We start from the raw sequence: 12508 nt of genomic DNA, 5'->3' as shown, positions 1-12508 counted from the left end.
AAGACCAAAACCAACAATGTGGTAGTCCTTCTTTCAGTACTTTCTGTATGTGGTACTCAGCCTTAAGTCCATTTGTTCTAAGAAGATGTAAAATCCTTAAAAACTGGTAAGAAATATATCTCTTTTTTTTGGCTGAATGATTTCCTAAAACAGGGTGGTGTGGTGATGCAGTGGTTAGCACTGTCACCTCACAGCAAGAAGGTCATGGGTTCAAACCCCAGTTGCCCCTGGAGTTTGCATGTTCTCCCTGTGTCGGCGTGGGTTCTCTCCAAGTGCTCCAGCTTCCTCCCACCATCCAAAGACATGCAGGCTAGGTTGATTGGTGTCTCCAAAACTGTCCTTAGGTGTGAGTAGTTGTTTGTCTATGTGTGGCCCTGTGATGGACTGGCGACCTGTCCAGGGTGTACCCTGCCTATTGCCCGATGTAAGCTAGGACTGGCTCCAGCCCCCCGCGACCCTGTATGTAGGATAAGCGGTTGACGATGGATGGATGGATGGATTTCCTAAAACAGCTGGGCACAGTAGTTTTTAGCAAGCATTACTCAAACTCAAACCATGCATTATTTTCAAACACATTTGGCACTCTAGTAATTATTTATGGCAGCAGGATGGTGTTGAATTAAACACTAGACTACGTGTGTGTTCATGGTAAGGTGCCCAGTGCAGCGGTGTGGCTCCCTGACCTGTGTTTTTCATATAGTTTTGGACAACATGGTGTTCTTGAGACACACGGTTTACTCTTTAATATGAAATAGTTGGATTCTTTGAGAAATTGAGAAAAGCTCAAATTGGTGCATCAACAACAGAAAAGAACACACATTTCCACACCTGGTTAAGAATTTCGTTATTTGTTTATTTATTAATTTATTTACGTATTTCTATCTCCAGATTCACCCACCCGAAAAATATAAATTCCGGTGTATTCCAAAAGAAAAAAAGGGAAAAAAATGGAACAATGGCATCTTCATCAACCGCATCAAAGGAAGTAATCAACAAAAGTGGCAATAATTATTATCATTATTACAATAATAATTCAATGATCAGAATATCCACATTCATAACAAATCCATATACAACTGCAATACACTCTTCAACACCACTCTTCCATTAATATACACAAAATCCCCAAATGTCTGTCCAGTCAAAACAACAATAGAAGAGTTTTGGGGAAGGGGGGCTATGGCTTGTAAAGGAGTATGAAGATGAGTGACCAGCGGAGCTAATGGATCTAAGGTTAGTAAGAGTATAAGGGGGGAGGCACACTTATTTAGTAAGGACCTATACAAAAACAAGCAATGTTAAGTAATGACAGTATAATTTCATGGAAGGATTTGCCAGTCTTACCAATAAATGGTTAGAAGGATCCATGAGAGGCAGAATTTGGGGAACAAAATTTCAAGAAATATATAAGGGTTGTCGGAATAAATATATAACTCTGAATGACAACCGTTGCAAACATATACGCAAGGAACCTAAAGTGAAAGTCAGATACGCAAGAACTCAAAACAGGTTGAGAATTTTCAAAGAAATGCAGATGGAGGTTTCTGGAAAAATTTTCTTAGTCTATATATGTACAAACATTGCTTGGTCACCCAAATCTACTTAGAAAAGCTTTTTAGTTGGTCAGAAAATGAGTGCAAGCTTAAGATTATGTGACTTACTTCTTGTATGAGAGCTTTAAGAATGCAGCTATAAGTGACAGACCTTGCTGATATTCTGATGTCTGCACAGAAAGTGCCTCTGATAGCTCGATACATTTAAAAACCTTTCCATGCCTCAGTATTGGTAACTTGAGAAGACCTATTCATAGAAAGAGAGAGAAACATTAGAGGAAAAATAACTGTACACTCTGCATATACAAACAAACTGTATATACACATAGACATACCATATATACACATTTATCCAGTATATATACAAAGATTTAGTCAGTACACACACTTATATACAAACACATACACTCGTTTCAGCAGGACCTCTAACATATCTCTCTCTGTTTCAGTCATAAGTGGAAATGGCAGGGATTTCAACTCAGACTGGTGTCAGTGGAGTCCATCCATAGAAATAAATGGGGAGTTTTACACCAATTTGACTGCAGAAATGTGGCCACACTGAAACCAAGAGTTCATCCTCTGTCGGTTAAAACTCTACAGACAGATAGTCGAAGTGGAGTACAAAACAATAGCTTTAAGAATGTCCTCATCCAAAGACTTTCACATCGTCCGTAAATGGAGAGCTCCATGGCGATTGTTGGGCAAGAAACATCCGTCCATTTTTTCTGTTTTGTTTTGAATGATTATAACTAAGAAGAAGGAGGGCAAAGGTCACAGCAACGTGCAAAATGCTGTAAGGGGAGTAGGTATAACACAAGTTTGTCCCTTTTGTCACAGTCCTTTAGGGCAATGATTCTCTCCACAAGATTGTCTTAGTAAGAAAACTTGGTTCATATAAAATGGATTATTTATGAACTTCCATTAGATAGAGGCATCTATCTATATCAAGAAATAAATATCTGTTCCGGAAGATATCTGATGAAGAGTTTTTTATACTATTGTAAGAAGAAGCAGTATCATAGAAATATAAATAATAACATTCTGTCCGGTTTTTCAAAGTCTTCACTGAAGCAAGAGTTTTGTTCAGAAACAGTTTCTCTTGCTGTATTAGGCTGTGCATATTTAGTTTCCTTTAAAAATAAAGCCTGAAAGAGATTGGAACGGAAGAGCTAAAACTATGAATCGAAAAAGAAATCAAGTGTGCCTAACATGGAGTAAAAATTAAGTGGTTAAATAATGCTTGAGAATCCTAGATAGATAAAGAGTGAATAGATGAAGAGGAATCAAAGGATAATTTTAAAAGACTAAGAGAGAGAGATAGACTGAAATAAATGCTTTGAAAGTAAATCAGCTTTGACCGAAAGTCAAGCACCTTTGAAATACATCTTACCCACAATATACCTCCCCTCTCTCTCATTTTGAGCATCACGCCTTCCTTGGCCTTTGTGTTCCTCCGTTCTGCTGATTGATCAGACTGCATAGCTGTTCTTTGCATGCTTGGCAGGCTAACATATACCAATATGACTCCAGCCTACCTTTTAAAAGTAAAATGTAGATCCAAGCAAGAGTGCCCAACACATTTTAAAAAATCCTGTTTTCATATCAGAGAGAGAGAGGGCCCAAGTTAGGTAAAAAAACAAAAACAAAAAAACCCCAGCATTTCCTTACATGGTCCGCTGGGGCTCTGCACCATCCTTTGAGCAAAGAGAATGGGACCAATGCCCCAAGTTCTCCCTTTGTCAGCCAATCGCGTCACGAGAGAGGGCTCTGGACATTTGGCCATGCCAACCTGTGGACTGCCGATGGTGCATCAGCCAATTAGGTTCCACATTGTCCTCCATGAAGCTTTGAGAGTGGCTAGGGGGAGAAAAAAAAGGAGACAGAGAGAGAGAAGAAACGGGGGAGGGTGCTTGATCAGCTGCTATTGAAGTATAGCTAGAGACCGAGTATCTGCATGATGGCAGTCTTTCCAAAGCTGGACTCATCTCTTTTCTATAGTTTTTGTGTTCAGCTCTGAGGCAACTGCTTGTTTACCTGAGTCACTGAGGTATTTTCACAGCAATGTTAATTTCTCAATCACGGATCATCTCACATCTCTGAAAAGATGTTCAAACCTAGTCTGCTTTAAATCCACCATTCTTTACACATAAGTATTTTCACAAGAAAAAAAGTAGCCCTACAAGCTGTCTAAACAGAAGCCAATCTTTCCCTGCGTATAACATTTGGTAGTTCAATGGATAAACATTCACTTAAAGTATGACCTAATCCACTACCACTGGCCTAGAAAGTACTAGCATTGGCCATGGTGGCCTTTAACACTACAAAGTAAGTGATTTGTTCTCTCTGAAGAGAAAAATGTCTGACACAAAGCTGATGCGAACTCCTCTTGATTTAACCTGCACGTTTAAACAAGCTGAGTTGTAGCAAAGCGACACCAGTGTGTGTGTGAGGCTACATAGACAAAAAAACAAACAAATTCACATCCAGACAAACCTTACAACAGACAGTTCATACACAAAATGAAGGAATATGGATACACATTACAAACATTTCAAAGACTTGTGTTTTCAGCATTGGACACATGAGAAACTGAAGAGTTCATTTTAAAATTACATCATACAATATTTCTAAAATGTACCGTTAACAATTTACTCTAACCATCTTTTAAATTGTTTTAATGCTCTTGTCGAATGTTTTCAAAAATAGGTGCCACTCTTCATTTTAAAATGAAACTTCAAATTATGGAAACTACACAAAGAACGATGTCATTACCGATTTTTAAAGCATCTGTGGTGTAAAATATTCTTATTGTCTTAAGCAAGGCATTATAATGTGCATTTGGTCGATGACTAGCTAGTCTATTGGCCAAAGGATGCTCAACATATTTATCCTAGGCACTTAATGGCAGGCTTAGCAAACCTAAATGTTTGAAATGGTGTTTTTACACATATTTGAGAACAAGATGATTGTTTGTTATCATGTCACACAAGGAAATGTTTACTGTAATAAAATGTGGTAAGAGCCCCAAACTAAAAACATAAGGGGACAATTACTATTTCTGTCATTAATATTGATTTCACATTAGTTTTGGTGAAAATTGAAAGAAAAAAATTGGACTAAAAAGGACTAATAATGGCACCACTTATCTTCTATATGTGAACACAATAGACCAACACTTTTTAACTGAAAAAAAGCTTTAAACTTGGAATAAGATCCATTCATCCATTTCATTCAATTAGCTTCACTCAATCTTAAAATTATTAGTGCTCTGTGTAAATTGAAAATAGCACTTTGGAGCTCAGTCTTCACAAATTTGAAATAGCCCGTTCAATAGATGATCCATCAATTTTAAGCCGCTGGGGAGCTGCTTTTATTAACTGTAAATAAAACCAGAGATTGGAGGAGACTAAAACACAGATATGGAACCCCATTAGACATAAGAAGAACAACAGGATGCACAAAGAACAAAGACAAAGACACATATAAAACATATTGGGAAAAAAAAAGTCCTGTCAAAGACAAATCGCAGGAGAGAGAGAGAGAGAGAGAGAGAGACAGAGACAGAAAGAGAGAGATAGAAAAGACAGTGAGTGAATCATGAAAGAGGCAGTGCTATGGCAGACACAGACATTTGACTTGGAAAATGGCACCATTTGTTTCTGTTTAGCACCAGTTTGTCACATATCGGTTCTGAGATTGAGAAGAGAAAAATTGCACGAGCTCAGTCCAAAAACAAGAAGTCCCTTAGATTGAAAAAAAGAGAAAAATTCCCAAAAATGTCTTTGTCACTCAAACCTCTACAACGCTTGATCTTGTGTCTTTGAATCTCTGTTTTCAGCCCACAGATCATTTTTCTGACTAACAAAGCTATCTTGGATCTCCATCTGTTACTTCTGTATCACATCTCTATTGGAAAACTCAGTTGAAAAACACTCAAAGGCACTAAGAAAGCCAGACTACATCACCACATCTCTACCTAAACAATTTGCAGCCTGGCGAGTTCAGGATAGGTATATTTAATGCACCTACATCCATGGGAATCGAGGGTTACTATAAGTTAGCTTATAGCACCTGCTAATGGCTACTATTAAGTCTTTGGGGTGCAAGACATTCTATAGTGCTTGTTCCTTCCATGTATTTCTTTCTCATGAAGCTGCAGACAGGCAAGAGAGCACAGAGCAGATGTTCACATATTGGCTTGGTACGTATGTCAATTCAGTATTTTATAAGGTATCATTATCTTGTCCTGCAAGACTGATACTAACTGAAGCTCCATGTGAGCATCAAGAGAACAAGTGTCCATTGAAGAGCCCTTTATATTGTGTGTTGTGGTATGCACTGTACAGTAGCTGTATGATTACTACTCGTTCCTCGTTTCTTCTCTCTCTTGCCCGGGGAATAAGAATATCTAAGGCGAATTCTTTTCAGAGCATTGTCTTGCTAAATGGGAAAGACGGGGACAGTGTTTTCCTGTGTGTCATCTCTCTCTGATTTGGCTCAGTGTTGTGTTTGACCTACTCCCCCTTCTTCTGCTATGCCTGTAGTTGCTGTTGCTGTGGATCCAGTTGCCTGTGAGGTTGTCATGGGGGAGGATGTTTGGTTGCCACGGAGCTCTCCATTCTGACTGGGATGTTGATGAGGAGTGGGTAGAGAGGGAGGGTCTTCAATTTGGGGGAGGACGCCATTGTTGGGCAAGCTGTCTGAAGAAATGCCCAAGGAAGAGACTCTGAAGCCTTGATCGTTGGTTACCGCTCCTCCTTGTCCTCCTCCTTGTCCTCCTCCGCATCCACCACCTCCCCCTCCACCTTCAGTTTTCACACCGGGGTCTGCAGAACCCAGGGAGGAAAGCTGGTCCTCCTAGCGAGATAGAGAGAGAGGGGAGGGGAAAGAGTAGTGGGAGCGGGGAGAGATGGTCGTAGGAGAGAGTCCATTCAATGAACGATGGGAGGGATATGAGGATTTGTAAAGGAAATGTCCAATCAAGGCAGATAACGTGACATGTAGAGGGGGAAAAAATCACATGTTGAAGAGGAGTGAGTGTGTGGGAGGAAGTAAGAATAGTGAGACACAGATGGGAAGAGGACAGGGAGTAAAATCACCAGAGAAATATGTGATTGAATTGCGTGGAAGTGTAAAACATCAACATTGACAAATACCGGTTGTAATGAGTACATGTAAAAGCAATGGCAGAAGCAAAAGGAAAGAGGAATTAGAAAATAAAAGACACAAGGGATAAGGGATTGGAACAAGCACACAGAAAGAAAGAGATAGACAGAGAGAGGAGAGAGAGAGCCAAATGAGTTACGAAGTTGATGCATGACGGACACCAATAGAAATGGCAGCACAGGAAAAGGGACAAGGGGAAAGAAGGGATGAAGGGTGAATTAAAATTCTTGAGGCCAAAGGGTCCTGATCCTCTTGGGATAAGTAGCAAGGGGTGTTTGTTGGGTGACAGGTGTCAGGAAAAGTCAGAAAGTCAAGTGAGTCATTATTTGCCAATGGGTACAAATCATGATCAATATTTACTAAGTTTCTATGTAAATGTGCAAGCTTGGGGAGCTGAAAGTATTTTAAATTAAACACTACAAAAGCACTCTACAATTATGGCTTCCAAAAAGATCTTAACAGCACATACTGTAGCGTCAGCCGGTTACTGAAAACATGCAAAAAAACGTCAAGCCACAGAGAGCTCAGAGCCAAATTTTCAAAAGCGTGATAAAGGTGCATCCTGCAGCCTGGCAGGAAATCCAAACCTCTGTCAAATTCACCAACCACAATTTCTAACCCAATGTGTTGCTGCATGGGTGTAAACCCTGGGTTGGAGCTTTTGATTAGTGATTAAGACAAAGTTTGGTTTTGCCATCTTTTCTTACATTGGCGCAGAATAACAGCAATGCAATACTAGTTTCATTATTAGTTTATATTAAGGTCTGTTTGCAAGCCTTCACTCCCAGTCTTGTTCACTGACATCTATGTAGGAGCAGTGGGGAGAGAAAACAATTGGGTTATTGTGCCAATAGACAACTATGAGGACTCTATTTGTAATGGTGCTTAATATGTAAGAGCTACTGCAAGACGATTTGAATAAAGAAGCATTTTGAAAGCTGGAAGTTTTCACAGTTTTACCATCAGACCTGGGTAGAACCTCTTGAAATAATTGCACTTGATTTATCTTGCCTGGCACATTTGCTGTGTGGTGTCTAGACATAATTACAGAGGCTCTGTTTCACTGTTTCAGTGTATAACGAGTACAGAGCCATCTAAAAAACTCTTTATCTTTAGCAATCATCGGAAATATGTATGACATTGAATACCACTTTAATGCTTACATACAAGATGTATGAAATACTGTAACGTGAATGGAATGATGTGCTGTAGAAGGAAAGGACAGGAAGTAGGAGGGAAAGTTTGGTCTGCATCCAGTAGAGGAAATGAATCAAAAGGATCAAAAGCAAATTATCACTGGATAAGCTGTATCTGATGGGTGTGTCCATTGTGAGTGGAAGGTGTTTCCATTTCACTTTAAAAAAAAGTGAAAAGAAGAATGAAAAAAAAATCACCCCAAAATCTGATGTGAATTAGCAGGCCTTTTCTCTTCTCAATCAGAACCAAAATGGATGAAAACATTTCCAGCTGCTAACTGGTGCTATGAACAGCTACAGTAAAGGTATGGTCAAGACAGTTACAGGATGCCAGTAACATGACTCCACTAACACTTGTTTTATTACTCTCAAACACAACCAACAGTGTAATTTAATATCCATGTGTAGACCAATACACATGTCTATTAAACTCAAACCAAGCAGCTGAACAAAGACATGGCAAAATGTTTACTGACATCCTTTTTAACTTACCAAACTTGCTTCACTCTCTGTGGGCTGTAGTGTTTGATTACTTGGTGCATTCAATTACAGCTTGGTGTGAGAGTGTTTTTTATGCTAATGCAAATTGTTGTACTGGAGACAGAAACAGAAAACACTTAGTGGAGCACTGAAATGTTAGGTGTATAGTAATGATGCAGATAGAGTATCGTACACACAGGTTCTTACCCATCTCCTCCAATCTCCAATCAATTTGAATCGTGGATGCCTAGAGCAAACTGTAAAATCTTTCTCACCTCCTGCTGTAAGTGTTGGTTTAATCAATTTATATATGGCAGTTGTTAAATTAAAAGAACCCCAGTATGGCTTAAGATGACTAGCTTGCCAGGTGAAGAGCTCTAACTCTGACGCAAAACAACAACAAAAAAACATAGTATGCATGTCACACATCATCAGACATACCAACAACTGGCCTGCGCCACCATTCAAACAAATAATGTGCCCAGGTGCCAAACACATACACAAACACGTAAATATCAGAAACACTGACTCGCTGAAAGACACAGAAAACACACAAAAAACATGTGCACATTAATCAGTGTTCTTCAGGGAAAGATTGGGTCAGATACGGAGATTTCCCATGAATCCCATTGTTTTGTCTGAGGGCGTGCTGGGAGGAATGAAAAACTGAATGGAAATGTAAGTGTGCAGCAAAACACAGCAGTTAAAAATATGTTGTGTGAGAGGGAAAACAAATCTAAAATAAAAGAGCATTCACACAATATATTTAGAGACTTTCAGACAGATTTATCACCAAGAATAGTAATCCATTTTTGGGCCTGTTTTTAACCAGGAATTTCACTAGTAAACATGCCCAAAATATCTCACAAATCTGAATAGAAGTCTATGGAACCATAAAACATGTGATTGTGTGTATTCTCTCTTAATTTGGATTTTTCTTCTTTTCTGTGTAGCTGCTTGGCAGAAATGAACAATTATGCATTCAAAATTGTTTGAAAATAATTTTAGTGTCTGGTTATGAATTCACTAATGCCTTGTCATTGTGCAATTGTAAGAACTAGAGGGAATCTGCATCCTGTTTGTAACGAGTGTACATGTAACAGTAATACTGTATATTCTCTATACTAACCAGTGGGTTATACAGTTGATTATTGTAAGACTGTTTAGTGCATTCAAAGATAATAAAGGCCAAGTGAAAAGAAATGGTGACAATTAATTATCATAAAAATCTGAGCTGAATATTTGCAAATGCCAACATGTGAAAATAGCAGAGTTCAATCATATTCATTGATTATTTAATCTTTTCTGCATTTCAACAATGCACCCAATGCAAAGTGTTACAGGAAGGTCTCCGTATATGACATGAAACTCATTTGCGAATAATAATAGTGTTGGCATATACTGTATGTCTGTCGCTTGCTGGTTATGACTGAATTGTGTGTGTGAACATGCAATGGCGTTTTCACTTGTAGAGGGCTGCAACACACAAAATGTTTAATGTTTTGAAATGACATTAGAAAGCTCTATGTCTTTCTTTATATTTCTGCCAAGACATGTTTTATATGTTTATTGGTCAACATAAAGTGAAAAAAAGCAACCTAAATTTTCTAAAATGATTCAAATAAAATTGACTTTGAAGTCTGTCACAGAATATTTCCAGAGTAACAGTGGATACAAGAAGGCAAAGAAAGAAAAACAAAGAAAATGTCAAAAAAGGAAGTTTACTTCATACAATGCCAATCATGGCACTGTGCATAAATTAGACATTTTCGTCATTTGCCAGTAAAGAAGAATCTTTAAAGCTGCATTAGACAATATATGCATGTAAAAATAGATCTTTTCAGCCTAAGTCAGGAAATGGGACTCTAACAGAGACAGACATCCCATCCTGTTTAATTAATATGACTTAGATTTTAAATTCTGATTAGTTTCCTAGATTATTCGTTTTGGCTACAGGTAGGCTTAAAGCGTGGTTCCAGACATCTAGTCATCAACCACATCTCCGATTTCATCAACTTTGCAAAGTGGTCTGCTGTGTGGATGGATGTTTCGCTAATATGAAAAATACCTGAGCTCAGCCTTTATGAGCAGGACTAAAATGAATGAAATTACAAAACTATGTCAGAGTAACGGAGAAAAACCACTGAAAGCGTATATATCACGCAACATCTCACCATGTATCAGCACTTCTCGTTTGTTGTGGTGGGGAAGCCACAGAAGTGCTCCAACTGTGAGTCAAGAAACATTGTCTGTGGCTAGCTTGCAAAAGTTATCCAGCCACTCTGTCTGCTAAAACGACACATTAGCTAAGTCAAACAGAGCCAGAGAGAGTCTTGATTTACCTCTGTTTGTCTTGATCATCAATTAGACATAGCTTCTCTTGTTTTTTTGTTGTTGTTGAAATCGTTGGAACAGGGCATATTTTTATTCATCTTTATTACATTTCCAACCTCACTAGGCCATTTGGTATCCTTAGGTAGAAAGGGATCACAGTTCGGCCTGGTGCTGTGTGCAGGTAACTGATATTGTATAACATGATGTACGGTTACTACAGTTGCTGCCAAGTTGCTTAGTGCAGCTTTAAATCTTTGAAATGTTTTATTGTGACTCTTTCCACACAGAGGTGTGCCCTTCAAGTAACCTCTGTCCAAAAATTCTATGGCAGGCCTTTTTTCTCAAAGATAAATGGAACAGTAAGTGGGCCTGTCAGTGTGTTGGCTTGAAGTGAGTTCACAGGGTGCTGCATATGGACAGGGACGCACATAGAGAACAGCAGAAGTGGAAAAGAGGCAGCAGGTTATGGATGGAGAGTGAGAGTTTGCCGGTTGGTTTATTACCTGGATACTCGGGGTGGGACAGGCGCGAGACGGGGCTGCACTAGGATGGACTGACGCCTCCCCTAAGAGAAATCACCGTATCTCATCAACATAGGAGGAGAGGAAAGGAGAGGAGAGGAGAGGAGAGTGGAAAGCAGGAGGCAGGAGGAGGAAGCTGACAGCAAAGGAAGGAGGGACGGCTTGTGTGCGGAGGAGGGGAGGATTAAGAAGGGCAGTGAGGGTTGAGGAAAACAACAGCCACCCAAACAATACATACACAATGCGCAACAAAAAGTGAACAGAAAACAAGGACATAAATATACACAAAAATGCTCACACACATTTACATACATATACATAATGGCAACCCTACACGCACAACATTATCAGACAACCCAACAGCCTGAAAGCATTAAAGCAGCGTGCCATGCTGTTTCATTAACAGAAATCATGCTTAGGATAAGAAAGAAAAAGGCGTTAAATTGTGCTCTCCCAGTGACATCTGCATCTGAAAGCAACTGATTAATCCAATAGACTTTGGAAAGATGAGTCTTGCATGTTTCCTGGTTCAAAAAAAGCAAGAAGACAGTCAAAAAACATGCTTATTTAAAACATGCAATTATCTACTCTATGAAGAAGAATATAAACACATGGAAAACTCAGATTTATATTTACATTAATACACTATGCCAAAAACCAAAGAGAAACTGCAGGATTTTTGCATTTTACTTAATACGCATCACAACCTCCTCCCCCCAACCCACACACACAGATACACACACACACCAACATTCAGGAAATTGCAACGAGTGTGGATAAAAGATTGCAATCAGATCTTATATCTATGAAACAGAGATATGAATAATGTCACTGCAAGGAAGCAGATTCCTCATTAAACACACCTTGCTGAGGATCAACAAAACAAAAAGTTCAAAAAGTTTAGCAACATCTAAAGGAAGGTTCTATAAATGATCAATTTAACAGGTAAATGGTTAAAAAAAACTTATAATAAGTGTTTAAATTTTTACAACTGAAAATGTGCAGCAACTGCCAAATAATATAAAAAGTATAATAAAAGGTCTCCCCAATTGAAATATATAATTTGATGTAATTTATTGGATTAACATGTTTTCTTATATTTTCAACCAATTTTGTTGAACATGTTTGCTACCAAATTTACACAGTGTTCACCAAATTAAATGTGAACCTTTAAATAACTTTTTAATACACACAGAGTGTAATTGAAATGATACATTTTTCAAAAGCGAAGGATGAAGGAAAACCAGTAAGACCAACA

The 12508-nt window shown here is 38.6% G+C and overlaps 1 protein-coding gene across 2 annotated transcripts in view; it reads right to left on the bottom strand.

The window, feature by feature from the left end:
- Positions 1 to 832: 832 nt before the first annotated feature.
- The window catches only part of syngap1b (synaptic Ras GTPase activating protein 1b), a 145299-nt gene continuing 133623 nt past the window's right edge, over positions 833 to 12508 (bottom strand). Inside the window, exons 19-20 of one of the 2 annotated variants that reach the window (XM_038710670.1) lie at positions 11233 to 11294; positions 833 to 3410 (exon numbers count right to left, since the gene is read on the bottom strand). In XM_038710670.1, the coding sequence (XP_038566598.1) occupies positions 3293 to 3410; positions 11233 to 11294 (180 nt within the window). In that variant the 3' untranslated portion in view covers positions 833 to 3292. Of the gene's footprint in view, positions 3411 to 4868; positions 6411 to 11232; positions 11295 to 12508 lie in introns of those variants that run through there. The other variant, XM_038710671.1, reaches the window with a different exon arrangement.

This window comes from Micropterus salmoides, unplaced genomic scaffold (assembly GCF_014851395.1).
Source record: "Micropterus salmoides isolate LMB-PRFRI ecotype aquatic unplaced genomic scaffold, ASM1485139v1 Ms_hic_scaffold_11, whole genome shotgun sequence".
Lineage (NCBI taxonomy): Eukaryota > Metazoa > Chordata > Actinopteri > Centrarchiformes > Centrarchidae > Micropterus > Micropterus salmoides.
This window is presented reverse-complemented; position numbering and strand designations above follow the sequence as displayed.